The sequence below is a fragment of the Diplodia corticola genome (assembly GCF_001883845.1).
Source record: "Diplodia corticola strain CBS 112549 chromosome Unknown scaffold28, whole genome shotgun sequence".
Classification (NCBI taxonomy): domain Eukaryota; kingdom Fungi; phylum Ascomycota; class Dothideomycetes; order Botryosphaeriales; family Botryosphaeriaceae; genus Diplodia; species Diplodia corticola.
Genome location: NW_017971507.1, coordinates 104,326 through 130,940, shown reverse-complemented (window position 1 = coordinate 130,940; position 26,615 = coordinate 104,326). Strand labels below are relative to the sequence as shown.

Sequence of the window (26,615 nt, the reverse complement as noted above, 5' to 3'; positions counted from 1 at the left end):
TGCTTCTTGATTCGCTCGCGCTTTTCTTCACCTTTGCTTCTTCTCGGAGAGGGGGGAGAGTGGCGAGAGAGATGGGCGCGAGGAATTTCGGGAGCTGAGAGTGATGGGGAAGTTGGAGATTGGCACAGTTCTGCTGCGCTGGTTCTTTGATCGACGGGAGTCACTTCGTCACTATTGATGATCAGAGCCTCATATAAAATCAAGGGAAGCATTGCTCGACGTGGTGAATTGAGGTCATAGCTGTGAGCACACATGTTTCGCCCTACCCCATGTTCCGTGTCACAGACAGTTGGCGTTGAGACTCCGATCACAGGAGCACAGCAGCCTATGGAAGTGTTGCCAGTAAACCCCGCCGAGATCGCTATACTCTTTCTACGTGGTGATTCAAATATCTGGACGTAATTTTCAAAGTCCAAGACTCGCATGGGCGTCCGAAACTTGGAGTCAACTGACCAGATCATCAGACTCGTTGCCAGGCGCAAAACCATGGCTTAAGGTGTTCGACCGCAGTCTTTTCTTTTTTCGCGCGGCGAGTTCTTTTTCGTGCCAAGAGTTTTCTTCGCAGAGAAACGTGGACGAAAGCAGGTTGTTCTTTATACAAGTTTGGCGGCCCGCCCGAATGTCCAGTTGGGGCATATGCTGCGATAAGTCTTATCTAATTTGCTGAGGTATTGCTTTCTTGGGGTAGGCATCCCCGCGTTGGGTTATCGGTCACTTACCCCACTTTCAGATACAGCCGGCTCTTCGTGTAGCCTTGGAGTTCTGTGCGATGCTGCTAGATAATTCGTCGTTATCGCTGTACCCCCGTCTAGCTCGAGTTCGCCTATGGTTGCAGGCCAACGGAACTCGGCTTGATACGTTCTACCCGAGATCAACAACATATCAACAGGCAGATGCCTCGATTCGTCTTGCAGCCGCCTGCCAAAGCGATTCCTCCTTCCAATTGACGACCATGAAGCTCTTTTCAAGACCTGCCGTCGTGGCCGCCGCCGAGCTACGGTCACCTGCCGAAAAAGACCTTGTGCGAAGGCTGGACTTCTTCCTTCTCACCTTTGGCGCAATAAGCCAAATCATCAAGTACTGCGACCAAATAAATTTAAACAATGCCTACGTCTCGGGCATGAAAGAAGATCTCTCCCTCTACGGAGACGAGCTCAACTACTTTACGACATGCTTCAACGTGGCCTACTGCCTGTTCGCCATACCCAGCCAGATCGCCCTGACATACGTCCGACCCAGCCTCTGGCTCAGCGGTTTGGAGGTCGCCTGGGGCGTCATGACCGGTCTAATGGCCATGGTCACAAAGCCATATCAGGTCTACATCATCAGGTCCGTCATCCCTCGATGGATTCCAGAAAAACCAACTGACCGGGTACAAGAGTCTTCCTCGGCCTCTTCGAATCCAGCGCCTGGCCGGGCTTCATGACGCTCCTCACCTACTGGTAAGTCGCGACGGCAGACGCAGCAAAGGTCCCTTGCTGACGAGAGGCTCAGGTACACGCCCAAAGAACTCGCCAAGCGCATGGGCTTCTACCACTCCTGCCAAGCAGTCGGCAGCATGATGTCGGGCGCGCTGCAAGCCGCCATCATGAGCACCATGGACGGCTCCGGCGGCCTCGCCGGCTGGCGCTGGCTCTTCGTCATCAACGCCATCATCACCGTCGTCTGGGGCTTCCTGGGCGTCTTCCTGCTGCCGGACCTGCCGAACAAGCCCAACCCGCGCGCCAGGTTCTGGTTCCGCGAAACCCACGCCGACGTCGCCATGGGGAGGCTGGCACGCCACGGCAGAAAGGAGCCGGAGAAGCTGTCTTGGGCTGCGGCGAGGCGCACGTTTGGCTCGTGGATCGTGTATTTCGTTGCGGCGCTGTACGTTGCGACTGTGCTGACGACGTCGGGGAATGCGTATTTTGGGCTTTTTCTCAAGGCGATGAGGAATCCGGATGGGACGGCGAGGTGGACGACGACGGAGGTGAATGCGATTCCGATTGGTGGCTCGGCGATCAACGTCGTTTTTGGTGAGTGCAGCTCTCGGGCCATTAACTTGGGGGGGGGCAGCGCGAGTGGCTGACGGAATTGTAGTCTGGGTTTGGGCCATACTGTCGGATCTCCTGGAAACACGCTGGACTTTGATCATTGCGCAAGGTAGGCGATTCACCCTCGGCCTCATGTGCTATCTGCTTACATCTGACAGGCCTGATCGGTCTCGTTCCTTCAATCGCTCTGTCCATTTGGACCTCTCACCCCGAGTCGACTCCCATTGCGAGTGCTTACGCTGGGTACTTCCTCACTTTCTCTTGCATGGGCACAGCGCCCCTCATATTCTCCTGGCTATCCGATTTGTAAGTGCCAATGCGCTGTCCTTCATCATATTTCACATGCTAAGTAAAATAGGCTGCCCCAAGATCCCAGCGGCCGTGCCTTGATCGTTGGCGTCTGTGTTGCTTCGTACTACGCAGTTTCTTCGTGGAGTAATGTCTTGGTCTGGCCAGCATCAGAAGCTCCGTATTGTGAGTCCCAAACCGCTCTCTCAAATGCACACTCGTTCGCGCTGACAGAGTTTGATAGACCGGAAGGGATGGCAGTTGTCGATTGCGCTCTGGGTGTTCGTTATGGTCATGACTGCTGCGTTGCGTTTCATCGATGTGCGGTACATGAAGTAAGTTCCAAACTGGAGATGACCGTTGGATGTGAATGGTGCTAATGCGGTGTACGAAAGGCCAAAACGCGAAGCATACGCTGCAACGATCGAAGGCCAGGCGGTAGAGGAGGTCCAGGTGCAAGTTGTCGACAAGAAGAGCGTTGAGACCGGCGTGTAGCCATTGCGTCGGGGTGTATTGATACAGCGCCAATTATGCAGTGGCCCAATGATCGGCACAAGTCTTGGTAATGCCCTGAGCTTTAGTATACTCGGAGCGGTCCTTCGCTTCGAAAGAAGTTGTATCATACTTGATTGCAAGCGTCGGAACGACAATGTAGATCTCCACTGCCTCGAACCTCCGAGTCAAGCTATCGGGTTAACCCTTTGGTGGTCGCCGCCCGGCTTGCGGCTGAAAACGGTGTAGGGATTGGCGAGATGCAATCGGTGGTAGAGGCAGGATAACGAAGCTCAGGCCAAGCAAAATTAACGTCGATCTCGCTCCACAGTAGTAAAGTGAGTTGTAACACTTTCTCCATGGGGAAAGTCTGACTGAGCCTTCTGCCGTGCCCTCGTTGCCTTGCGACCCACCATGGCCCCAGCTTGCACACCAATTCCCCACTGCCTCCCCATCGTCCCACCCCATCCATGGTCACTCATACCGCTATTCGCGTAATGGATGAGAGCGGTAATGTGCGGAGTCTATACCGTGTTCGAGTTGAACGCAAGTCTAATCGCCAGGCGTACGTCTCACAGCTCTCTTCGCAGCAATAGACCAGGGGTCTGGTGGGGTCGGTCCACCTTTTCTCGCCCTTGCGCTATGCAGAACATGTTGCCTATGTTCCTAGATGGCGGTGCGTGAGGCCCACATTCCGGGTTGAAAAATAAGCCTTGTGGCGTGATGAAGCTGTCTTGATTGGGTGTCCGCTGACGACACATCCACACATCTTTGGCTTTTGTATTGATTATGATCGACAGAGCGGTAAATCTCATTGAACCTTTTCCATAGTCGAAGCTGCTCGTTGCTACTGTTGCTTCTGCCTACAAAGTCGTGCTCCACCGTATATCGCTGCGGAATCGGATCAAACCGTGAGAAGCGTAAGACGTCAAGGCTGTACAAACTTACGGTGGCCCTCACTGTGCTCGGATGCTGGCTAGTGGAGTGAGCTTACCACATCAAAAATGCCCGATGCGGTTACAGCTACCCCACAATACTTAGTGTTGATGTACGCCTCGGCCAACTCTGCGCCAGCTCCAGGCAGCAGATGCTGATGAGCCCACATCGACGTTGTCGTAGCGGGGATAGAGCAATGTGTATATGCTATCACCCCAATCCTCTGAAAATCTTCGCCAGAATTAGAGAACAAGCAGGCACTAACTCGAGGCTGTAGACCCAACACGTCGAACAAATCCACCAAGGCTGAGTGTTGCAGGGAGTATCATGTCGGAAGAGCTGAGCATCGTATGAGGCCGGACCGCTGGGTATAAAGAAGAGCAGAGTTCTCGCCCAGAACACGAACCATCAAATCCATTCCTCATCACAAGAGAGAACGTTCATCGAACCTCAGTCTCGACCACATCACAACCAACCATCATGCGTTTCGACCTCGTCGCCACCTTTCTCGCCCTTGGGGCTGGAAGCTCCTTCGTTGCCGCTGCACCTATGGAAGGCGGCTTGAAACCAAGAGCCACCCAATATGGCGTCAGTAACGTTCATCCTAGAACGAGAGAGAGTTCAGCTAACAAGCATCCGGGGAATAGAAATGCAATGGCACCAGTTGCTCTTACGGAGGTATCAACTACGACTGCGATCAAGGCACTTCGGTGAGTACCCAGCCATCGAGCGAGGGATCAGTACTTGGATGTTCTGACAGTTTTCAGTGCATCGGACCGGGTGGTGGAGACGGTGCATCTTGCACCAAGGTCTTTGGTGACCTCGGAAAGTTTCAGTGTCCTGTCAAACACTAAGTAAGGGTCTAGAGGTGCAATTCGGAGGGTTGGTAGATGGAGCCTTGCGAGGGTCAAAAAATGGGAGAGGTGTCTTGAATTGAAAATGATGATTTCCTTTCCAGAACCGAGTAGCGCAGTATTATGGTACCAGCAGTGCTACCTTTAAGGTGATAACATTTGAAATTCTTTGCTACCAATTTCCACCGTTCTACAGCCCGCTACGTGAGAGGATGCAACCATCAACTTCTTCAGACACAGCGAAATGCACCACAACCTATGCGGTCCGTCACGGAAGAATTTGACCTACAGCAGTTTTTCGTATGGGTAATTGAAGTACATGTTCAGATGCAGATTCCACTTTGAAACCATCTACGTCTCCACTGACTACATCAGTGATTGAATACCCGGGTCGAGCTTTTCTATATGTAGAGCTTCCCGTGTCCACGTCCGAGGCAAGCGAAACACAGTGTCGCTATAGCAGTTCCTGCTGACTATCTGATGGATTCCAGTGCATAAAGTCCCATGCCCAAGACTACCAACCACAGTAAGGGTGTCATCCTCTTAACTATTTTTCTAGAATTGATTTATACCGTATAGGTCTCAATATATGCGCCACAGCTCGGATATTTCCGTATTTTGCCGCTCCAGAAAGTGAATGCCCATGCCGCTTGTTACGACATATCTGCTTGAGGTTGGAACCGCTTATACGTACATTCCATCAATGCTCCGCGGCGCAGTCATGTATCTTCACGCAGGTAGCAGCAGCCTGACTAAAGACCCAAGACTTGATTCATCACGTGGAGCGTCCGATAAGCTAGCCTCGCTTACCGACCGAGTAGGATTCTGCAGGAATGCGGGGTTGCCGGTGACGAGCCCGTGGACTTCCAGACACTGCAACCGTGCTTCTCGCTGAATATACCATGGACAGACCCAAGAAGCGGCCCAGACCCACTCGTTCCTGTCGCGAATGCCGCCAAAAAAAACTCCGGTGTGACCGGGCCCAACCATGTCAGCAATGCGTCAAAGGACAGCGCGAGACGCTCTGCGTCTTTGATCAAGGGCTTCCTTCTCAGAATTCGGCGTCCCAAACCCCAGAGAACCTTGATGGTCAGAATACTGGAGGCCGAGTTTTGGAGAACAAACGAATGGAATGGCAGCCACACACTACCCCGGCTTTGAAAGCGAACAGTACCGCCGTTGAAGACCTTCAAGCGAGGATCAAATCCCTCGAAGCAATGATGCCTGTGAACCACACTCCTCTGAGTAAGGCTCATAACAGCGGTCAGCAGCCTGTTGGAACCATCACGGTCAAAGGAGATAGATGCCGGTACTATGGGAGCGGATACCAAAGCGGCCTGTTCAATCGGGTCCAGAACACAGCCAAGTCGATGCTGCAGCCATCAGCAGACCCGGACCTCTGGACTCTTGTAAAAGAGGTTCAGGGCTTGTGGAAGAGGCACGCTGCCGATGCAGCCTCGGCACCGACGAGCGCGCTCGATTCGATGGCTCAGCTTCGAGATCAATTACCGGAGAAGGACGTTTGTCATTTTCTGATCCAGTCCTATTTTTCCATGTACGAGGAAAGACTGGTGGTTTTGCACAAGCCCACGTTCATGCCACTCTTCTCTGACTTCATGGCCAAGCTGCCTCAAAGCAGCAGTGGTATTGAGCCACAGATCTATGCAGCAATGGCATTAGCAGCATACCACCTGCAATCATCGGACCACTCTCACCGGACAGCCGCAAAGGCGTGGCTTCGTCTCAGCCCATTTGCAGTCATCGAGGCATGGCTGAAGGCACTTCCAAGACGAGCCCGTGGCCAAGTATCAATCTTGCAGACAAGAGCCTTGATCATCCTCTCCCAACAGGCAAGAGGTCAACATATCGAGGAACATTGGCAGGCGACGAATGCTCTCGTCCGATCTGCTATGATCTTAGGGCTCCACCGTGATCCGGCCCAGTTCAAGTCATTCTCTCCTCTTCAGGCTGACGTCAGACGGCGACTTTGGTGGAGTGTTGTGGAAATGGATCTATGGGCCTCACTGTCTTACGGTATGCCAGCGGCGCTATGCCCGGAGGATACCGACTGCATGCCGGGTATCCGCCCCGACGCTGTGGACCTCAGCGTGTACCTGTCGGGCTTGCCGAGAGATTCCTGCTTCGTGATCCAGGATTTCCTGGCGCGGTCATTGCTCGGGCGTCTTGCCATCATCAACATCGTCAGCCACACGCTCGACGAGGCATCTCGGACCAGACTCAAACAGCTATGGGGCGAAGTGGAGGAGGCGATGAAGGACTTGCCGCATCTGGTAGAGTCATCCACTGCACCGATGGACACCGGTCTCAAACCCGTTGTCATCTTCCTCAAGTCGCTTCACAGCACCTTGGTCATCTCTGTGGAGCGCTCCCTTGCGCCCGAGTACACGCCAAACATCACATGCGTCCATAGCGCCACCGAAATCTTGTCCTGTTTGGCGCTTCTTGCACCCGGGAGCGAGGAGACGAACGCACCAGAGCCCCAACTCGGTCAGTTCCTCGTCGAGTTCATGCACGGTATATACAAGGCTCTGACTCTCATTTGCATGCATCTGGATCACTTCCAAGACGTCGCCGAGACGGAGGATTCGCCCTGGGACTCGACGAGCTTATTCCAACTTCTCGAAGTATCTCTTCAGATATTCGTAGGTAACGTGGCGTTCGAACATACGACTTTGAAGACGATCCTCGCTCTTAGCATCTCCACCTCTTTGGCCCGAGCGAGAAGCAACGGCTGGGCGGAGAAGAACGTCGTGCGGGAGGGGTTGATGGCGACGGTTGAGTCATTGCGCAGGAGACTCTCTGACGCAACAAAGGTACGTGGCGTAGTTTCAATCATCAAGCGTTTGTACTTACATGCTGTATACTCAGCCTGCTGAGCAGTCGGGCTCGGGAACAGCTGACGTGAGCCTTGACGAAATCATGAGTTTGGAGAGTGCATTTGACACAGAGGTAAGTTTAACACCACACGGCCGTTTACCGGACAAGTTGATGCTCATCCATGCACAGGCCGTTGTCGACTGGCCATCATCGGACTGGCTGCTGGAACTTGACGAGGCTTGGCTTTGAAAGTGTTTTTTCTTCAGCGTCGCAACATTAACTTCTTCCATATCATCCAACAAAACGCCTAGACACGTAGAACCCAATAAAATAACCAACCATCAAAACACCACCCATAGCACCCCACACCTCCCCCCGCTTCTTCCTCCACCCTCTCAATTCGCAATAACCGGTGTCCTCCCATCCCACTCCGCCCCCTCACACGCATCCACCAAAAACGCCGCCACACTCGCCCTCGTCACCCTCCCCACCCACGGCGCCCCCACCCCCTCATCCCCAAACACCCGCACCGGCGCCTCCGCCCCCTCCACCAGCATCGCCGGCCTCACCAGCACGTACTTCAACCCCTCTCGGGCCTTCATCTCCGCATCCACCAAGTCGTGATCCGCAAACTGGAACCGCATGTTCGTCCCGCGCAGCACCGCGCGCAGCGCGCACAGCAGCTGCGGCCCCGAGTCCGCGACGCCGAACGCGGACATGGTGACGATTTTGCTGATCGAGTGTTGCCGCATGGCGAAGGCGAGGTTGGCGTGCGCGTCGGCCATCATGCGGGGCGGGGCGGCGGGCGCGGCGAAGGGGCTGTCGCTGGCGCGGGGCGCGTTGAGGGTGACGATGATGGCGGAGGGGAGGGTGGGGTGCAGGATCGAGGTGGCGATGTCGGCGGGGGAGAGGGGTGTTCCTGTGGGTGGTGGGTTAGTGGGTGGGCGGGTGGTGGCCCGGTGGGCGCTGGTTGCTTGCTTACCTTTGGCGAGGGTGAGGCCGTCGCGGGCGGGGAGCGCGTCGGGGTTTCGGACTAGCGCGGTGACGGTGTGGCCTGTGGTGTGTGTTGGTTGGGTTTTGTTTTGTGTGGGGGAGTTGGTGGCGGAGGGTTACCTCGTTGCAGGGCGTTGTCGATGACCATCTGGCCGGTGCGGCCGCTTCCTCCGACGATGTAGAGATGCATGGTTGGATGGGGATATGGATGTGGATGAAAGGTCTGGAAGACGGGGTATTGGATTTGGATTCTTGGATGCTCTGCTGTAGAAGGTGAGGGCTGCATTTCATAAATAGTCCTGGTTCCGGATCCGAACGGTTCGGATCCGAATGGCTGCCGGATCCGGAGCTGGGTACATAAGACCATCACTCCCAAGCCATGATTGTATCCACCACCAAACCGTCCTACAAGCCCTTTGACCATCTCCCAAAATGTCTTCACCCATCACGTCCAACATCGTCATCATCGGCGGCGGCCTCGCAGGCCTCACCCTGGCCCTCTCCCTCCACCAACGCGGCATCCCCTGCACCATCTACGAAGCCCGCCCCGAGTCGGCCTCGACCCCCGGCGCGCTGATGCTCTCGCCCAACTCCCTCCGCATCCTCGACCGCCTCGGCATCTACGCCCACATCCGCTCCCAGGGCTACAACTTCCAAACCGTCGCCTTCAAAAACGCCGCCGAAGAAACCACCGACCTCTACCACCTCGGCGGCACCGCCCACTACGACTACGACTGCCTCCGCCTCTACCGCCAGACCCTCCTCCTCGCCCTCCGCGCCGCCGCCGCCGCCGCCAACATCCCCATCCACTACTCCCACAAATTCTCCCACATCATCACCCCCACCGACCCCTCCACCAACGCCATCACCTTCGCCCTCACCACCCCGGGTACCCCCCTCACCACCACCACCCTCACCGCCTCCCTCCTCATCGCCGCCGACGGCATCCACTCCAAACTCCGCACCACCCACGTCGCCCCCTCCGCCCTCGCCACCTACGCCAACACCCTCGCCATCACCTTCGCCACCTCGCGCGCCCGCGCCCTGCTCCCCGCCACCCACCCCACCTCACCCGTCGCCATCCACGGCCCCCGCGGCGCCTTCGTCCTCGCCCCGCAGTCGGCCGACGGCGTCTCCGCCCTGCTCGCCGGCACGCAGGTCGCGAACTACCCGGAGCAGACGCGCGCGGGGTGGGAAGAGCTGGGGAAGGATGAGGAGAGGTTGGTGGGGATGTTGAGGGGGGAGGGGTGGGAGGGTGGTGTCGATGGGGATGGTGGTGGTGTGGGGGAGAAGGCGGATGCGTGGCCCCCGACCGTGAGGGCTGCGCTGCGGGATATCCCGCGCGACTCGCTGGCCATCTGGCCGTACTACAGCGTGCCGCGGCTGGAGAGCTGGGCGGACGAGCGGGCGCGCGTGGTGGTGGTGGGGGATGCGGCGCATGCGATTCCGCCGACGGCGGGGCAGGGGGCCAGTCAGGCGTTGGAGGACGCGGTGACGTTGGCGGAGGTGGTGGGGGAGTTTGAGGGGGGTGCTGGGGAGGGGGAGTGGGCGGCGGCGGTGGGGAGGTGGCATCGGTATAGGCAGGGGAGGGTGGATCGCGTGGTCGAGTTGACGAGGCGGTTGAATAATACGAGGTTGCCGGCGGAGGAGAGGGCGAAGCTGGGGGAGGGGGAGGTGTGGAAGAGTGGGGGCGAGGGGGAGTTGGCGTGGCTGTATAATGCGGATGTTGTGGAGGAGTTGAGGGCGTTTGAGGGGTAGAGTAAGGCGTGGTGGACGGCGCTGCGTGGGGCGTGTTTGGGTATTCATGGAACGTGGTGGTTCGCGGTTTGGTTGGTTGTAGAAAGAATGCATTGTTTTGTTTTTTTGCAGGCTATATTTGTGAAATAGGAGTGGGAGACAGAACCACCGCTGCTTTGTCCAGACAAGTGATGACGTTGAAAAACTCCCCTTCCGCGTTCCCTTGCTTGTAGACTGCAGGAGTGACGACGACTTCCACTGTCTCCAGTGTCTTTGATGCTTCACGATCCTCAACCTTCATGTAGGCGCTGTCAAAGAGAAGGAGGTCTGCCGTCCTTGCCTGCTGGATGCCAGGGAAGCCAAGAGTCCAGCATGCGCGCTGTCGTCGGAGTAAAGCAGAGATACTCAGTGCTTGTTGGAAAATGCAAAGAAGCTGATCCTCGACTTCAGGAAGCGCCTTGCCAGATTTGACCCATGGTGCAATGACTGAAAACACCCTTTTGCATTCCTCCTGCAACCATTGAGGAGCTGATCTTCCCGTCTCACTCCCACATTCTGGTTCGGGTAGCAGTTGGAAGCTGAGAGCTCTCCAGTCGTTGACCTTTCCTGGAGGCACATCTGTGATGACCATTCAGACAACTGGCTCGCAGCGCAAGATAGAACAAACTTACCCATCGAACGCATCATGCTCTCCAACGCAAACATTCTTTCGACAGCAGAGTCATCGTTCAGCCGGTCGTCGCGAGGTGTAGAGAAGACCGCATCACACATGGCGTACGCGGTCCACCCACGTACGAACAATCGTCGGCGCTTCTTGTCCTGGAACTGTTGCTGTAGTGCGTCAAGATTTCTCGCCCCAGGAAACACGGCACGATAGTGCTCGAGATCTGCCTCTTTCAACGCAGCTGGACCGACACTGCCGGCCCTCAGGAAATGAGTGGACCAACCCTTGATCTGGCCCAAGAGGCCGAACACTCTTCCCAGGATGTAGTCGTCGGGCGGTTGATCGGCAAAGATGACGTCCTTTTTGTTCATGGAGATTTGAAGCTTGTCGGCTGCGCGCTTGATCCTGTCGTTCTCATCGGCCAAGCGTCTCACCTCTTCTTTTTCCTCGTTGAACTGCTCCTGGAGACGGTGGAGATGTTGCTGCAGTACCATGCTGTGCTCCAGGGCTTCAATGGATTCGGTCCCATGTTTGTACCCGCTCATGGGCCAAAGCTTTCGCTGTTTCGGCGGCCAGTCTTTTGTGCTGATCGGCTTCCTCGGTAGTTTGGGTGGATGGTGACAGCGGTGCTTGTGTCTGTTGCCATCTGCAGCCGTGTAGTCGGGAAAACCATTTCCGCGGAGAAGCGTCTCGCGGTCAGTGTCCGCGGAAGAACTGCTGCGCCCCTCACTGTCCACTGGCGACTCTGATTAGTATTCAAAGAAGAGTGTGTGAACACATGGGGCTATTATACTTGCAATGAATCTCTCGTCTGGGCGACTCGGAGCAGACACTGATGGCGCGGGTTGTTGACAAGGAATGTCTGCAGCAAGTTTTGAGACCATGGCGAGACCAAACATTGTTTAGCAAATGCTCGAGGTGGGCATGGAGTAGTCTGTGCATCGATTGCTTCAAGCAATGTTAAATGACAAAGTGTGCCGCAAAATGTCTGCACGATCTTGGCGCTGACGTAGTGTTGTCAGCAAAGTCCACCATTCCGTCGAGGCCGATCGCGGCGGTCGATGCAAGGCTGAGTTTCAGTCATCATCCTTACTTTGTCGATCCATGGTTGAAGGCCACGGCTATGTAAATCCGTGGCTGACTTAGCGTCGCATGCTAGTTCAGACTTCAGGTATGGTTTTATTCTTGGAAAACCAAGCTACCGTGGGTCACATGTACTTGATCGAAGCCGTCGTAAAAATATGAGCAAGGAGTCAAGTCAATAATATCAAACATCCCCTCAGCGGATATCAAGCAGCCGTTCAAAGACGTTCGAGGACAGCCCGAGAAGTCCAAGAACAGTCGGAAGTAATCGAAAGCCCCAGTCCAGTAACCCACCACCTCCTCCAGACCTTGCTCTCTGGACTGATCTCTGGACGTGCGCACCAACCGGGGCCCGGAGGCTTGACTGCTGCTGTTCAGCGCTTCTCAGGCGCTGTTGTTCCCTGACAAAGTCTTTTTGAATCTTGCTCTTCAAAGCTCTATCGCTCTCGACCAAGTCTCGCTTCAACCGCTCCAGGTCGGCGAGCTCTTTCTCGTATTGAGCTTTGACAACCTCGAGACTGTCGTTCACGAGAGCACCCGCAGCCGTCTCATTCAGCGGCCTGCCGTGGTCGACGAGCTCTTCTTGAAGTCTCAAGACGACTCTGTCCTGCACCAGGATCTGGCTTGCAAGTGCGACGGCCGAGTGCGTATCGCCGTGAAAGCGACTAATGGTCGCGCCGTGGCCCAACATGTACGCCCAGAACTCGTCGCGCAGCTCGCGCTCCCGCTGGGCTCCCACAGCCTCGTCGACCTGATCCCACATGGAGGTGACGAGCAGAACGTTCTTCAGCGCAGCCTCGCCGCAGATTTCCTTGAAGATGTTGAGCGTGTTGATGGACGAGCCCGTCATCCGCATGTCGGTGATGCGCTGCATGTAGACGACGCCCTTCAGCTGCACGCCGACCTCGTACTGCGCGGCCAGGATGTGGGCGATCTCGCTGAGGATCTCCGAGTCCGGCCGGAACGTGTCGTCGAAGCCCGGCGTGTCTAGCAAGAGCACCTTGCTCCTGCCAACCTCGGCCCCGACCAGTTGACACGAATGCGTGCCTGCAACAACGAGTCTACCGTTAGTATTATTCCATGCGGCGCCATCTGCCTGGGGCGGCACGTACAAGACTTCATGCTCGACCCCTCCTGCACTACCTCCCGTCCCACAAGCCGATTGATGAAATAGCTCTTTCCGGAACCAGTCAGCCCGACGACCATGACCATGGGCGCGGCCTCGGTCCGATAGGAGGGTTCGGCGGACATCACGGTGTTGATGTTAGTTTGAAGTGGTTGAGTAGTGTCTGAATCGTAAGAACGGGATGTGGTAGAGAGCTGCACGAAGACCCCTAGGGTTATCTATCAGCGGCTGAGATGCGATTCCAAGATCTTGTTGAACGGAAATCAAGTAAAAGTTGCCGTCCTCGGGCTTCGGTGGGGCGTGTGGCAGTAGTGCGTAGCATCGTCGTCTGGTAGCGTGTGGGAGCGCGTCAGTGCACAGCAGGATAATGCAGTCGTGCTGGTGGCAGATCGTCACTCTGCCTCGCAACTAGATGCAGTAGTCGGACATGGTGTCGTCAACAAGACTTAGCTCATCGGTGTTCCCAGGGTTCGTCGGAGCGTCCGCCGACGTCCGAGGTGGTCCGGCTGCGGGGAAGAGTTAGCATTTGCACACGAAAACCGTCGCTAAAAGCCGCTAGGAATCATAGTCCGAAGTTGGTGATTAGTGGCCGCTGTCGATTTTGACAGCAAGCAAGGGGTTACTGAGTCTTGGCAGCTAGAACCAAGACAACAACGAAGCTAGACCTGAATTTGTCAAGTTCTTGCTGCAAGTCATAGTAATTCGTGCTACTCGTGCTAGACGATCCAAAAATCCTTTTGTGAGATTCCACCAATGCCAAGCCAAGTGCCCGCCATCTGGGATGCCCGAACACCGAAATGCATTCCATTCACGCATATAATCATGTAGGTTGCATGTGCAGATGGTAAAGTGTCAGAACTTCTTGCTCAACGTATCTTCACTCTACGCGGTTCCAAAATGCTGTCACAGATCGTGGTGGGCGTGGACTTCGGAACGACGTGAGTTGTCGATTGAAAAGCCATCGATAGTTGGACGATACTAAAACCCTCCTTAGCTACTCCGGGGTCTCATGGGCGGTCAGGACCAAGGCCGCAGGCCAGAAAGTCCGCGTCATCAACGATTGGCCTGATCCACATGCTCTGAACTCGACGTCAGAGAAGGTGCCAACCACTACAAGCTACACCAACGACGGCAAACTAGCCCGGTGGGGCTATGCCAACTCTCCCGGTGAATTCACCCTCAAGTGGTTCAAGATCCTGCTGGAGCCCGACAACAAGTACAAGAACGCGGTAGAGGAGGTCTACACCTCCAAGAAGCTTCTGAAGGCCATCAAACGATCTCCCGAAGACTTGGTTGCGGACTACCTGAGGCTGATCTGGAAATACACCAAGGACGACATCTGTCGACACCAAGGGCACGACTGGAAAGAAATCTACGGACTAAAAGTCGTCTTGACCGTCCCGGCCATCTGGTCTGCGGTGGCCAAGGAGAGGACCCTTCGAGCAGCGAGAGCCGCCGGGTTACCCAACGACATCACCTTGGTCACAGAACCTGAAGCTGCTGCTCTCGCCGTCCTGAAGGACAAGGCAGCTGAAGAAGGTCTCCATGTAAGCAACAACAGATGTTTCTCATGCTTTAAGTCACTAACATCCCTCCAGGTTGGCGATTCTTTCGTTGTCTGCGATGCTGGTGGTGGCACAGTGGTAGGTTGTCATACAAAGAAAGACCCTGGTAGAGCGTTGATTGATAGGTTCCAAGGACCTCATAAGCTACAGGATCAAGACCCTTTGCCCGCTGCAGATTGAGGAGAGTGCTATAGGCAATGGTATTCTCGTCTCTTTCCGCCTTCCCTAACGAATGCTGATCTGCTGCAGGTGATCTTTGCGGATCCGTCTTCGTAGATAGAGCTTTCGAACGGTACATCGCCACCATCGTTGGGCCCGAAGTGTACAGAACAAGATTCAGTGAAAAGGCCAAAGCGAACATGATGAGGGAATTCGAATACGGCGTGAAGAGAGTGTTTACGGGTGACGGTGGACTGTACACTGTTGATCTCAAGGGAGCAGGTGACGATCCCAAGAACGGAATTGATGACGACACCATAACATTGAAGGTGTAAGTTGCCCTACTCGCTTCAGTATGGCGAAGCTAATGAATGGCCTAGGTCAATGCTCAGGACAATCTTCGACCACATCTGCAACCAGGTCGAGACACTGGTCGAAAGGCAGATCGACTCAGTCCACGAGTACGGCTCAGAGGTCAAGGTAATGCTTGTCAGGTTGTGTCACTCCATTGGCACTGCTAAAGTATACCGCTAGGCTGTGCTCCTCGTCGGAGGATTCGGCAGCAGCAAATATCTCTACAACCACATCTCCGCCGCTCAGAGGGCTTCCGGGATACGTGTGCTGCAGAGTACGAACGCGTAAGTGCCGGTTCATGGGTTAAGCAGGTTGTCGGTCACTGATTCTTGAAGATGGTCGGCAATATGCCGTGGCGCAACCGAATGGGGCTTGGAGAATGTCGGCTCCGTCGTAGTCCATCCTGGCCGCACTAACAAGACGATCGTGTCGCGCTTGTCGCGCTATAGCTATGGAGTAGCCCTGTCTTGCCTTTGGGACTCGTCCATACATGATGAGCGTGATCGATACTTCGACGAGGCAGAGGGCGTACACCGGGCAAGGAACCAAATGCGGTGGCTCCTGAGACGTGTAAGCGCTGTACCGATTATGCCTTGGTGGCTTGCCGCTTACTTGGTTCGCAGGGCCAACAGATTACCGATGGAGAGGAGCTGACATTGTCTCTGTATGAGACAGTTCAGGTGGGGTTCTGGAGCTCGGGGCAGCTGAACTTCACGAGGTGTCTGTACATCTGTGGAGAAGATGTTCCCCCTAGGAGGCGAGACAGCAGTGAGTATCAACCCATCTCCTACATGCCGGCATTGCTGATTTGGCGCAGCCGTCTCCAAATTCTGCTCCGTTGCATATTCCATCCCTTGCCCCGAGCTATACATGGAGAAAAGCTACAGGAGCAAGGTCAATCGGAAGCGATATAGAGATGTTACCTTTAAGTTGGTGATGAAGCTGGGAGGAGCGAAGGTGGACTTCAAGGTCTATTACAACGACAGGCTCGCCGCATACTGTGAAGCAACGTACTTGGAAGATGCGTAGTTTTACTTGGATCTTAACTTTGATTTGTGAGAAACTTCGTAGGATCCTGCAAAATGCAAAGTTCCGCCTTCTTCCCGATTTTCTATGTTGTGATCCCTCCATATGATACGAACCATTAAAAATGACTTGCTTCTCTAGATCCATGCGGCTTATAAACTATGAATATCTGCATATGATAGCTTTGCTCAGTATCTCAGCGCTTGTCATTACACTGGCCGTGGCAGCGAGGCTACATGAGTATGGTGGACAAAGTACAGAGGGATGGCACGTCTGACCGTACAAACGGGTGTCTCAGACAACTTGTTGTAACAGGTCAACCGCGGAAACGATAGCTTCATACCTATTGTTGGATGCCCCACTGCACAGTACGGTGATGCTTCGCTTTGTCCGATGAAAGTTGGGGGCCAAATGCAAGCGAACAGGATGACTAGGATCTTCGTGCGGAATACCCATGCTAGGTAAACCGGGGCTCGTTTCCTTGCCGATTTGCAGCTTATCAGCTGGCGTTACATCGGCTCGCACAGATTTTCAGGCGCAAAACCCCGCTTCCTCTCTACCTGGCTCATCCTTGACCCAAAGACTGCCGTCCCGTCCACGCATCAACGTCTACATACGCCTCCCTTGCAGTTGCAGCCTCCAATAATCATGAATTGGACTGCTCAATCTTTAGTCTACGCCTTCCTGATTGGTGTAGTCACTCTTCTTATCAGCTGGAAGATCATACAATTAAATCCGCCCAAGCCTGAAACACCTCCGACAGGTGAACGGAGCAAGAGTTCAGACTCCAAGACCTTTCGAGTGCAGGGACTACCAGCGAAACATGGCAATGATGGCATATCTCCCAGGCACGTCGAAGAGCTAGTGAGAAAGACTTACAGGGTCGGAGAAGATATCCGAATCTCGATCGGGTCTCTCGCCCCGCATCCGACAAGGACGGGGGAAAGCGTTGCGACACTAAGCTTTGCGGGGACCCCGGAGTCTTTAAGGAAATCCCATGCGCTTGATCCAGCTTCAACACTCCAGGTGCGCTTGGACGACCATTTTCATGGCCTTACGCCGCTACACTCCGTTGAGGATTCCCACGCGGACCTTGTGTGAGTAGGCGACGAGTTTCCCTCACCACTTTTGGTGCTTACGTAACCGCTTCAGAATAGTTGCACTCTCAGGGCTGAACGGGCATGCTTACGGGTCCTTTAAAAGGAAAGGCGGAGAGTACATGTGGCTACGAGATGACCTCTGCCGCTGGCTTCCCAAAGCGCATGTGTATATCTACGGATACGATACGGCAATGGAGCATAGCGACTCGTTTCAGACCCTCTACGATCTCGGTGCCTCGCTGAAATCGACTTTGACAGCGCTACTTAGGCCAGAAGACACTGTGAGCCTATTTGATTTCAGGAGAGAGTCGGTGGCTGAATTCACACACAGAATTACTCCCCCACCCCGCTGGTGTTGATAGGTCATAGCCTGGGCGGATTGATAGTCAAAGAGGTATGGATTGCACCTAGACTTGTGACCAGAGCTGCTTATCAATGCCCGATAGGCTTTGTGTCAAATGTCAGAGGGCAAGAATGTCGAGGAGAAGGGAATTCTCAAAAGCTTACAAGCCGTGCTGCTTTTCGGAACGCCTAACCAGGGCATGAACATCGAGTCCCTTATTCCCATGGTGGACGGTCAGGCCAATGAACTGTTTGTCCGTTCTTTAGGGTGTGATTCTGCCGAGCTCCGTCGACAAGGAATAGTCTGGCATCGCGTATTCGTAGAACGGCGTGATGACAAGATTACCCCACTGCTTGAAGTCTTCTCATTCTACGAGACTATGAACTCACCTACTGCAATCAAGGTACTGAATCCAACTGACCCCAATGAAACACCACTAACTGTTGCTAGGCCGATGGAAAGTGGAAGATGGCTGGAGCTCCAGCCAAGCTGGTTGACCGGAACTCGGCAACTCATGGACAATCCTTTGATGGCAACAATCATTACGTACACCCGATCAATCGCAACCACTCGGAGCTCGTGAAGTTCACCTCACCAACGGATGAAGTCTATAGCGAGACGGTGCTTCCGTTGCTACAAAAACACTATAAAATTGCTCAGAGTCGTTCGTAGGCCTTTTTACCAGCCTATTGATTCCTCGCAACTGATTGTATCTACTAGGAGATCCTGTGCTCCTGTTGTCACAGAATCAGCAAAAAGCATTAGACCATTGTCGATCTTCACTCTCATTTCCAGAGGAGCATACACGTGTTGAACAGGTTTTAGTGGCCGAGAACCACACATGCACTTGGTTTACCAAACATCCTGACTTCACCGACTGGCTCCGCAACGACAGAGGTCTTCTTTGGCTCCATGGGCTCCCCGGAGCCGGCAAGTCCACTGCTTTGAAGCACGCCGTCAGATCTATGGAAGATCACCCCCACAATGCTGTAGTGATTTCTTTCTTTATCTACGGACTGGGGATTGACTTGCAAAAGACCTTACGGGGCATCTGCTGCAGCCTCCTTCGCCAGCTGCTCCTTCACGTTCCGGAAGCCTTTCTCACCATGTTGTCAGAGGCACGAGACAAACATGAGCCACAGAACTGGGGTGCATTTGAATTGCAAGAACATCTCAAGCAGGGGCTGATGAAGGCGGCAAGGACACGTCCAATCATCATTTTCATAGACGCCTTGGATGAGTTCTCGGCTGCGGAGAACGAGCGTGGTGTCTTGGTTCAATTTCTCCGGGACCTGTGTTATGGCAATCAATACGCCGGTTTGAGAGTGAAAGTCTGCGTATCATGCCGATACTACCCAAACCTGTTCACAAAGGGCATTGAAATTCCGGCCGAGAAGCACAACCGCAACGACATCGCCACTTTCGTCCGCTCCAGTTTGGAAGATCTACCTGAGAAGAAAAGAGTGCCCCTGGAAGAACACATCATCAGTAGCTCAGACGGTGTTTTCCAATGGACTCATCTCGTCTGTCTGCGTGTGCACGATCTCCACCGAGCAGGAAAGCCCCTCAAGGCGATCTTGGCTGACGTGGACAGTATTCCCAAGGAGCTGCATTCGCTTTATAAGCGGTTGCTGGAAGAGATCGCCGAAGAAGACAAGATGCAATCTCTCAAGCTGTTTCGTTACGTGTGCTTCGGCAAACGCAGGATTTGCCTCAGAGAACTGCAGCATGCGTTGGTCATGACTCCGGACACACGTGAGGTGGCAACGGCCAAGCTCGCCGAAGAGGACACCTTCATCGAAGATCTCGAAGATATCAAGAATTCGGCAAAGTATTTATCAAAAGGCCTGATTGTCTCTGAAGACCTCTCGGAGATCTACAGATTTCAAGGGAAAGGGTGGGGAGAGCGGCTCCGGTTGATCCATGTCTCTGTTATGGATTTCATGCGCGATGGAGGATTGAGGACGCTCCAGGAGGCCGAGCCGCATCCCAGTAGCGATACGCCTGAAGGGGCCGCCCACTACTACATCTCGCGCGTGCTGCTCAACTACGTGTTCCGCAGAGGAATTAGGAATTTCTACAAAGGCATTATCCCAGGGACGTCCAGGGACTTTCCTCTGGATGCCTACACGCGGACTTCGGTCATATCTCACATCGAAGCCGCGGAAAGTCAAGGAGTGGATCAATTCGACCTGCTTCATCTGTTCGACTGGCCCCACAGAACGAGAGCGATCGAGAATTTCTGTCATCTCAGGAATGCATACACTGGGGCTTCGCTGATCCACTTGCTTGCTGCATGGGGCATCATGAGCGCGCTCAAGCCTTTGATACAATACAACCCCAGCGATGGATCCAAGACAAGATACGACTCGGAGATATCCGCTCTGCTATCCCGAGGCACTCCTCCAGCCGGTGTCCTTCTCGCTTCAGGACGCATCAACCTCGACCTCCCGGACATCAAACACGCCAAGACGCCCCTGCACTACGCAATCGAGTACGATAAAGCCGACGTCGCTCACGAGCTGCTCACCTCAAGCCGAGTCGACCGCAATGCCCGAGCAAACCTCCAAATAACCCCTCTCATGTCTGCCATCTACCGCGGTCAAACATCGATAGTCGAGGAACTGTTGAGCAGCATCGCCGTCGACCCAGCTGCCCGGGACTACAGAGGCTCCACCGCCATGCACTATTGCGCGCAAGCCTTCCGCAGCGAAGGCGCCATCGTGAAGCTCCTGCTCGACGACCCCCGCTTCGACCCCGACGCCCGCGACAAGGCGGGCGAGACACCACTCCACGTGGCCGTAACCATGATTTCCGACCCGCGCAGCGTGCCGCTACTACTCGCGTCTACCCGCGACATCAACGCACGAAACAGGCGGGGGGAGACGCCGCTGATCGCGTTTGTGCGGTATGCCGCTGGCTTGGACGCATCGGAGCATGCGGAGCTCGCGGACGTGCTGGTGTGCTTGTTGGGACATCCGGGGATCGAGTGTCGGGCGAGGGATAGGTTGCGGCACACGGCGCTGTTTTATGCTGCTACTAGGGGGATGGAGATGTATGTGGGGATGCTGCTTGAGCGGTGTGGTGGCGGCGGCGGCGCCGCTGCTGCTGATGGGGATAGCTTGGGACGGACGCCGTTGTCGCAGGCTGCTGGGAGGGGGTACTTGGGGATTGTGGAGATGATGCTTGGTGCGGAGGTGCTGGATGCGGGGACTGTGCGGTTTGCGTATCAGGAAGCGAAGAGGGAAGGTAGGGAGGAGGTCATGAGGAGGTTGCTGGAGACGGGAAAAGTGGAGGAGAATTAGCTTCATAAGAAAGCAGCAGTAGGGTTGAAGATTTTTGAAAAATAAAGGTGGACGAAAGCAAAGGTTTGAACACGAGCATACAGTGCGAGCCGCGGCGGCATCGCCGTCCAACAAGACCCTAATGCGCTGGTCCATACAGTCCAAATTCCGCAGGGCCTTCCAACATCCGCCTGTAGCTGGCCTTCATCGCCCTAATCTTCTCTTTCGTTCCTGCATCAGCATCCCCGATATCCGGAAGCTCGACAACAATGGAAGCACATGGCCAGTGGAAGCTTTATCTCGTTCGCTGCAGGATCGCCACATGCAGAAGATGGCGATAGGTGTGAGAGGCCAAGCCTGTGCGGAAGGGAATTTCTCTGTTAGTGCATTTTGCTTCCTACTGCGATCGAGGCGATGAGGCTGACTGATGTTTCAGCCTATCGCATCTCCACCCAATGCTGAGTCGTTCTTCAAAAGCTACCTTGCCGCGCCGATAACGCTCTCGCTGTTCGTTTTTTGGAAGGTGCATACCCGGCCGGGATTGGGGGTTCAGTGTATACCTACATGACGTGAATTTGGACCTGGGTCGGAAGATGGACGAGAACTTGGATTCCGAGCCCGCTGAAGGCGAGAAGCGGACCGGCTGGCGGCGTGCGGTGGACTTTGTTCTCTAAACATGGCTCGTATCTGAAAGTGGGGTACATACATGAAACGAGGCCGGAGCTAGAGAAAGTCCACCACTGGCGTTCAGAGAAGCACGGCGTGCATCTTGCAAGTCGCAGATCTTTGGTCGGAAACATCGATAGGGTGGTAGTCGGGTAGTATTGCCGTACTGGGAGCGGGAGGGCTTCGCTAAGGGGTACCTCTGTATACTGCTGGGTAACCGGGATGTGTAGGCGCCGTTCGATAAGCACCAACCGACCCCACTCCCCCACCGCCGCTTCTCGTAAATCCGGATCATCGTCGCCCTGGAAGCCTTGGAAAGGCTTTTAAGCTTTTCGTTCAACAAGCCTTCTCTCCAACCTCCGCAATGAGTTCCGCAACCCTTGTGCCGATGAAGTATGAGTTATTCCCTCTCGGATCCATCAAACCAGAGGGATGGTTTCGCGACCAGCTGCGTCTCTGTGGCCAAGGGCTCGGTGGCAAGCTCTTCCACTTCTACCGGTTCGTCAAGAACAGCACCTGGCTGGGCGGGACATGGGAGTACACGCCGTTGAATGAAGCCGCGCCGTACTGGTACAACTACATGGTGCCTCTTGCATTCAGCTTCGATGAATCCATCGACGCCCCTCTCGCCCGAGAGCTGAGAGCCCAAGCCGAACAGTTCTTGCACTACACTCTGGATCACCAGAGCCCGGAGGGCTGGCTGGGCCCGGAGACGACGCGGGAGACGCGAGGAATCTGGGCGCGCTGCCTGCTGCTCCAAGGGCTGATGAACCACGCTCTTGCTGACACCACAAAGCGAGAAGTGATAATCAATGGAATTCTCAAGTTCGTCGCGCTCGTGGAAAGCATGCTGCAAAGAGACTACGAGGGCTACCTACCCAAAGATGGTGACGAGTTCGACAAACAATGGTTCGGAGTAGCACGCGCACATGAGCTGTCGACAACGTTGCAATGGCTCTATGACGAGCCCGAGGCGGCTGAACAACGAGCATCCATCTGGCATGTCATGGAAATGCTGTGGGACGGATCCCGTCTCGCGAAAAGAGACTGGACTGTCTTCTTCACCAAAGAAAACTTCCCACAAATGCCGTCGGTGAAGCATCAATCACCAAACTTCCAGCACGGCGTCAACGTTGCACAAGGTACTCGACCCGATCCGCTGTAACTCATCTCCCCTTCCTAACTCACTCAGGTCTCCGATACCCCGCGCAGCTGTACCGCATGCACCCTTCGTCTCGGCTGTTCAGACTCTCCAAGCAGGCAGTGGCGCGAGCCTTTCAGTTCCACGGAACACCGGCGGGGTCTCTCAGCAGCGATGAGTACGTGGGCGGGCTGTCACCCCAGCGCGGGGCGGAGCTTTGCTGCTCGGTAGAGCTGATCTTCTCGCTATCTTACCTGCATCGTCTTTTTGGTGACAACGACTTTGCTGACCGCGCCGAGCTCGCTGCGTACAACTCCCTTCCCGCCGCAATACAGTCGGACTGGTGGAGCCACCAATACGTCACGCAAACGAACCAGCCTTGGGCTCAGGAACTGCGTCTTGAAGAGAACGAGAGGACGCCTTTCTACGACGTGTGCCGGTACGCAAATGTCTTTGGACTCGAACCTGAATTCGTGAGTGTCCCACACAGAACAGTCGGGTTACCGCGAGACTGATCCATCCCTTCTGAAGCCATGCTGCACCGTCAATCATCCGACCGCCTATCCAAAGATGTTGATGAACTCGTTCCTCCGGCTCACTCCCGAGCCGCGAGGGAGGGCGCTCGTGGCAGTGCTGCACGCGTACCTGATCCCCTCCAAGCTCAGCATCGACGGCATCACCATCTCCTGCGAAAGCAACTACCCCTTCGCCCCTTGCGCCATGTTGTATTCCATCTCCACTGACCAGCCATTCGACTTTTTCATCAGAGTGCCGCGGTGGGCCACGGCCTTGTCTTCCATCGAGATCAGAGACGCCCAGGCAGGGTCGTCTCGGCTCTACAAGACGTTCGCATCCAACGTAGAAGACGCGGCACTGGCAGGCCTCCACAGAGTCCAGATCCCCGCCGGTGGCGAATACAAAGTAGCTGTGACGCTGCACGCCGACATCCGCGTCGAGTACCACGCGGACAAGTCGGTCAGCATCTCCTACGGCCCGTTGCTGTACGCCTACCCGATCGAGTACTCGGTCACCACCAGACCGCCGCGCAACTACAAAGACCAAGTCTCCGACTGTCCCGAACTCGACGCCACCGCCGCCGGAGAAGCTGATCAGGGCTGGCAATCCAAGGTGTGGGACCACGACCTGCTCCCCACGTCAGCATGGGGCATCGCCATCGACCCGGGCCAGAAGATGAAGCTCGTCTTCTCAGACCCCTGGCTGGACGGGAAGAGAGAGAGGATCCGCGAGCTGCCGAACCCCATCTGGGACGCAGGCGCGTCGCCCGTGTACATCGAAGTCACGGCGGTGGCGGTGGACTGGCCGGTGCGGAACGGGACGGCGGCGGAGCCAAGTGCCGTGGATGCGAGCAGTACAAGGGGCAAGCCCTTCCGAGCGAAGCTGGCCCCGTTCGGAACGGCGAAGCTGCATATGGCGCAGTTCCCGGTTGTTGATCTTTAGAGTGTCGTCACGCCAGTGTTTCCCTTGGCAGGCAGATGTGACGCCATGGCAGATAAGCTCAATACCACCTTCCCGCTTCCATCACCCCGGAGCACGGCTAGCCGAAGCGATGCCTGCCCCGCGCCGATCCTTGAAAGTGTCGAGATCTGCAATTAAGGGCTCCTGCAGCATGCGTGAAATTTGCTGTGGACAGCATTATCTATAAAACAATGCAAGCAGCAAGCTCTAACCCACTGGTCCAATGGTCAAGAAAGCACTGCCTACGATGAGGACCATACCAGCTCTATCGGCTTTGGCGTACACCTTCTCCGCCGTCGCTGCAGCGCACAGCTCCTTCTCCCCCCGGCAGGCTCCAAGCGCGGCTCAGAATGTCACCACCATCAACAGCCCGTCCGGCGTCACGATCCGATACAAGGAGCCGGGGAAACAGGGCATCTGCGAGACCACACCGGGCGTGAACTCGTACAGCGGCTACATTGACATTTCGCCCGACTTCCATGTGTTTTTCTTCTTCTTCGAGTCAAAGCGGGATCCGGCCACAGACCCGGTGAGTGCACCACAACCACACCACGGCCGAGAAGTCATCTGAGAGACGGTGCCAAGGTAACGCTGTGGCTGAACGGCGGTCCGGGGTCCGACTCGTTGATCGGCGCTTTCGAGGAGATTGGGCCCTGCGAAGTGCTCGAGAACATGACCACCGTCCTGCGCCAACACTCGTGGTCCGACATCACGAACCTGCTTTTCTTGTCGCAACCTGTGGGCACCGGTCGGTTCTTCCTCTGTCTGTATCTGCGTGTTCGAATCGCTGATGGAGACGCAGGCTTCTCGTACAGCGACGAAGAAGTAGGCTACTTGGACCCAACCTACTTGATTGTCGACGCCACGGCAGGCGGCCCAGGAGAGAAAGAAGGCCGCTGGGCCGTCATCGATCCGACCAAGGAAGACAACAGCAGACTCGCCGCCGTCACCGCATGGGAGCTCGTCCAGGGCTTCTACAGCGCCCTGCCTCAGCTCAACTCCGAGATCGCGTCCACCGACTTCCACCTCTGGTGCGTGTCCACAAATTACCTTTTACACAAACGCTCACGCACCACAGGACCGAGTCGTTCGGCGGGCACTGGGGCCCCGCCTTCTTCACGCATTTCCACGAGCAAAACGAGGCACTCGATAAAAACACGACATCAGGGAGAAAGCTCAACATGAAGTCCCTCGGCATCGTGAACGGCATCGTCGACGAGCCGACGCAGACAGAGTACCTCCTCCGCTTCACCCGCGAGAACACGTACGGCCTGCAGCTCATCAACGACACCGTCTACGCCCACGGCGACTTCGCCCTCAGGCGCCCCGGCGGCTGTCAGGAGAAGCTGAACGACTGCGCCTCCCTGGATCGCGAGTCGTTGACCCGCCGCGTGAGCTGCTCGGCCGCGCAGTTCATATGCCAGGCGGATGTCGAGGGGCTTTACTACACTTTCGGCCTCGAGGGCCGGGGGACGTATGACATTGTGAGCCCGACTGGCGCGTGCCCTGTTGGAATTAAAGAATGCGGTCGTGCTGATAACAGACGTGTGCCCCCCAGCGCGCTCGCTCCGGCGACGACGTGCCTCCGGACTTCTGGCGAGTACGCGCCCACGCTCCTCCCGTGCTTGCTGGCTGAATGATCAATCAACCGTGCTGATTCCGTCCATCCCAGGCCTGGCTGAACACGGCGCCCGTCCAAGCCGCCCTCGGCGTCGACCTGAACTACACTTCGAGCAACCTGATCTACAACGCCTTCAGCCTCTCCGGAGACTTCGCCGCCCCTTACCTGCCCGACTTGGAGAAGCTTCTGCAGTGGGACGTCCAAGTGTCTCTCGTCTACGGCGACGCCGACTACATTTGCAACTGGCTGGGCGGCGAGGCGCTCTCGCTCGCCGCGAACTGGACCGGGCGCGACGGCTTCCACGCCGCGGGCTACACGAACCTGATGGTCGACGGGAAGGCGTACGGCGAGACGAGGCAGTACGGGAAGCTTAGCTTCACTCGCGTGTGGGATGCAGGCCACGAAGTCCCATGTGAGTTTCTCTCTCTCTCTCTCTGTTCCTTCTTTTCCCCCTTCGATGATGATGGTTTTTAACACGGTTTTGCATTGCCATCCAGACTTCCAGCCGGCGGCTGCGTTCCAGATGTTCAACCGCACTTCGCTCGGTTTCGACATCGCCACGGGGGAGCTGCAGGTCGCGCCGAATGGCTCGTACGCCACTAATGGCACCGGCAAGACCACCCACACGACGTCGTTGCCTCCGCTGCCTGCGCAGACCTGAGGCGATTGGCTGCGGTGCTCGGTCATACATGTAGAATATACTTGGCCCGCTGTAGATAATGCAACCCGCTATCGTGGAACAGTGATCCGAAATTCAGGGCTCTCAACAAGCGCGCCAAGACCGTGCTTGCTATACGTTTTGTTGCCCTTCTTGAAGGCTTATTAATGCCTTGTCG

General features: G+C 55.6%; 11 protein-coding genes across 11 annotated transcripts; 8 read left to right on the top strand and 3 right to left on the bottom strand.

Annotated features, from left to right (window-relative positions):
* Positions 1 to 952: 952 nt before the first annotated feature.
* BKCO1_2800039 (major facilitator superfamily transporter) lies at positions 953 to 2,816 on the top strand (the record flags this gene model as incomplete). The annotated part of the gene is made up of 8 exons (XM_020273687.1): positions 953 to 1,329; positions 1,380 to 1,442; positions 1,495 to 2,015; positions 2,080 to 2,142; positions 2,192 to 2,339; positions 2,392 to 2,507; positions 2,566 to 2,656; positions 2,717 to 2,816. The coding sequence occupies 8 exons, from the start codon at positions 953 to 955 to the stop codon at positions 2,814 to 2,816; spliced, it is 1,479 nt and encodes a 492-aa protein (XP_020129940.1).
* Positions 2,817 to 4,229: 1,413 nt separating this feature from the next.
* On the top strand, positions 4,230 to 4,603 carry BKCO1_2800038 (uncharacterized protein; the record flags this gene model as incomplete). Its single annotated transcript, XM_020273686.1, has 3 exons — positions 4,230 to 4,337; positions 4,397 to 4,459; positions 4,517 to 4,603. 3 exons carry the CDS (start codon positions 4,230 to 4,232, stop codon positions 4,601 to 4,603), a joined length of 258 nt encoding a protein of 85 aa, XP_020129939.1.
* Positions 4,604 to 5,730: 1,127 nt separating this feature from the next.
* Positions 5,731 to 7,690, top strand: BKCO1_2800037 (zn2cys6 transcription factor; the record flags this gene model as incomplete). Its single annotated transcript, XM_020273685.1, has 3 exons — positions 5,731 to 7,437; positions 7,493 to 7,573; positions 7,631 to 7,690. The coding sequence occupies 3 exons, from the start codon at positions 5,731 to 5,733 to the stop codon at positions 7,688 to 7,690; spliced, it is 1,848 nt and encodes a 615-aa protein (XP_020129938.1).
* A 146-nt stretch (positions 7,691 to 7,836) lies between these two features.
* Positions 7,837 to 8,624, bottom strand: BKCO1_2800036 (nad-dependent epimerase dehydratase; the record flags this gene model as incomplete). Its single annotated transcript, XM_020273684.1, has 3 exons — positions 7,837 to 8,360; positions 8,424 to 8,495; positions 8,555 to 8,624. 3 exons carry the CDS (start codon positions 8,622 to 8,624, stop codon positions 7,837 to 7,839), a joined length of 666 nt encoding a protein of 221 aa, XP_020129937.1.
* Positions 8,625 to 8,866: 242 nt separating this feature from the next.
* On the top strand, positions 8,867 to 10,192 carry BKCO1_2800035 (fad dependent oxidoreductase; the record flags this gene model as incomplete). Its single annotated transcript, XM_020273683.1, has 1 exon — positions 8,867 to 10,192. The coding sequence occupies one exon, from the start codon at positions 8,867 to 8,869 to the stop codon at positions 10,190 to 10,192; it is 1,326 nt and encodes a 441-aa protein (XP_020129936.1).
* Positions 10,193 to 10,304: 112 nt separating this feature from the next.
* Positions 10,305 to 11,734, bottom strand: BKCO1_2800034 (uncharacterized protein; the record flags this gene model as incomplete). The annotated part of the gene is made up of 3 exons (XM_020273682.1): positions 10,305 to 10,789; positions 10,843 to 11,571; positions 11,629 to 11,734. 3 exons carry the CDS (start codon positions 11,732 to 11,734, stop codon positions 10,305 to 10,307), a joined length of 1,320 nt encoding a protein of 439 aa, XP_020129935.1.
* A 380-nt stretch (positions 11,735 to 12,114) lies between these two features.
* BKCO1_2800033 (p-loop containing nucleoside triphosphate hydrolase protein) lies at positions 12,115 to 13,169 on the bottom strand (the record flags this gene model as incomplete). The annotated part of the gene is made up of 2 exons (XM_020273681.1): positions 12,115 to 12,965; positions 13,031 to 13,169. The coding sequence occupies 2 exons, from the start codon at positions 13,167 to 13,169 to the stop codon at positions 12,115 to 12,117; spliced, it is 990 nt and encodes a 329-aa protein (XP_020129934.1).
* Positions 13,170 to 13,941: 772 nt separating this feature from the next.
* BKCO1_2800032 (hsp70 family chaperone protein) lies at positions 13,942 to 16,151 on the top strand (the record flags this gene model as incomplete). Its single annotated transcript, XM_020273680.1, has 10 exons — positions 13,942 to 13,982; positions 14,039 to 14,591; positions 14,643 to 14,687; positions 14,743 to 14,809; positions 14,859 to 15,099; positions 15,149 to 15,248; positions 15,303 to 15,406; positions 15,458 to 15,692; positions 15,746 to 15,890; positions 15,940 to 16,151. The coding sequence occupies 10 exons, from the start codon at positions 13,942 to 13,944 to the stop codon at positions 16,149 to 16,151; spliced, it is 1,743 nt and encodes a 580-aa protein (XP_020129933.1).
* A 645-nt stretch (positions 16,152 to 16,796) lies between these two features.
* BKCO1_2800031 (uncharacterized protein) lies at positions 16,797 to 20,896 on the top strand (the record flags this gene model as incomplete). Its single annotated transcript, XM_020273679.1, has 6 exons — positions 16,797 to 17,245; positions 17,301 to 17,529; positions 17,580 to 17,642; positions 17,695 to 17,994; positions 18,042 to 18,255; positions 18,312 to 20,896. The coding sequence occupies 6 exons, from the start codon at positions 16,797 to 16,799 to the stop codon at positions 20,894 to 20,896; spliced, it is 3,840 nt and encodes a 1,279-aa protein (XP_020129932.1).
* A 1,009-nt stretch (positions 20,897 to 21,905) lies between these two features.
* BKCO1_2800030 (uncharacterized protein) lies at positions 21,906 to 24,140 on the top strand (the record flags this gene model as incomplete). Its single annotated transcript, XM_020273678.1, has 3 exons — positions 21,906 to 22,683; positions 22,734 to 23,155; positions 23,214 to 24,140. 3 exons carry the CDS (start codon positions 21,906 to 21,908, stop codon positions 24,138 to 24,140), a joined length of 2,127 nt encoding a protein of 708 aa, XP_020129931.1.
* A 241-nt stretch (positions 24,141 to 24,381) lies between these two features.
* Positions 24,382 to 26,440, top strand: BKCO1_2800029 (carboxypeptidase s1; the record flags this gene model as incomplete). Its single annotated transcript, XM_020273676.1, has 7 exons — positions 24,382 to 24,687; positions 24,744 to 24,906; positions 24,961 to 25,189; positions 25,237 to 25,642; positions 25,717 to 25,758; positions 25,831 to 26,191; positions 26,277 to 26,440. 7 exons carry the CDS (start codon positions 24,382 to 24,384, stop codon positions 26,438 to 26,440), a joined length of 1,671 nt encoding a protein of 556 aa, XP_020130006.1.
* Between the last annotated feature and the right edge of the window lie 175 nt (positions 26,441 to 26,615).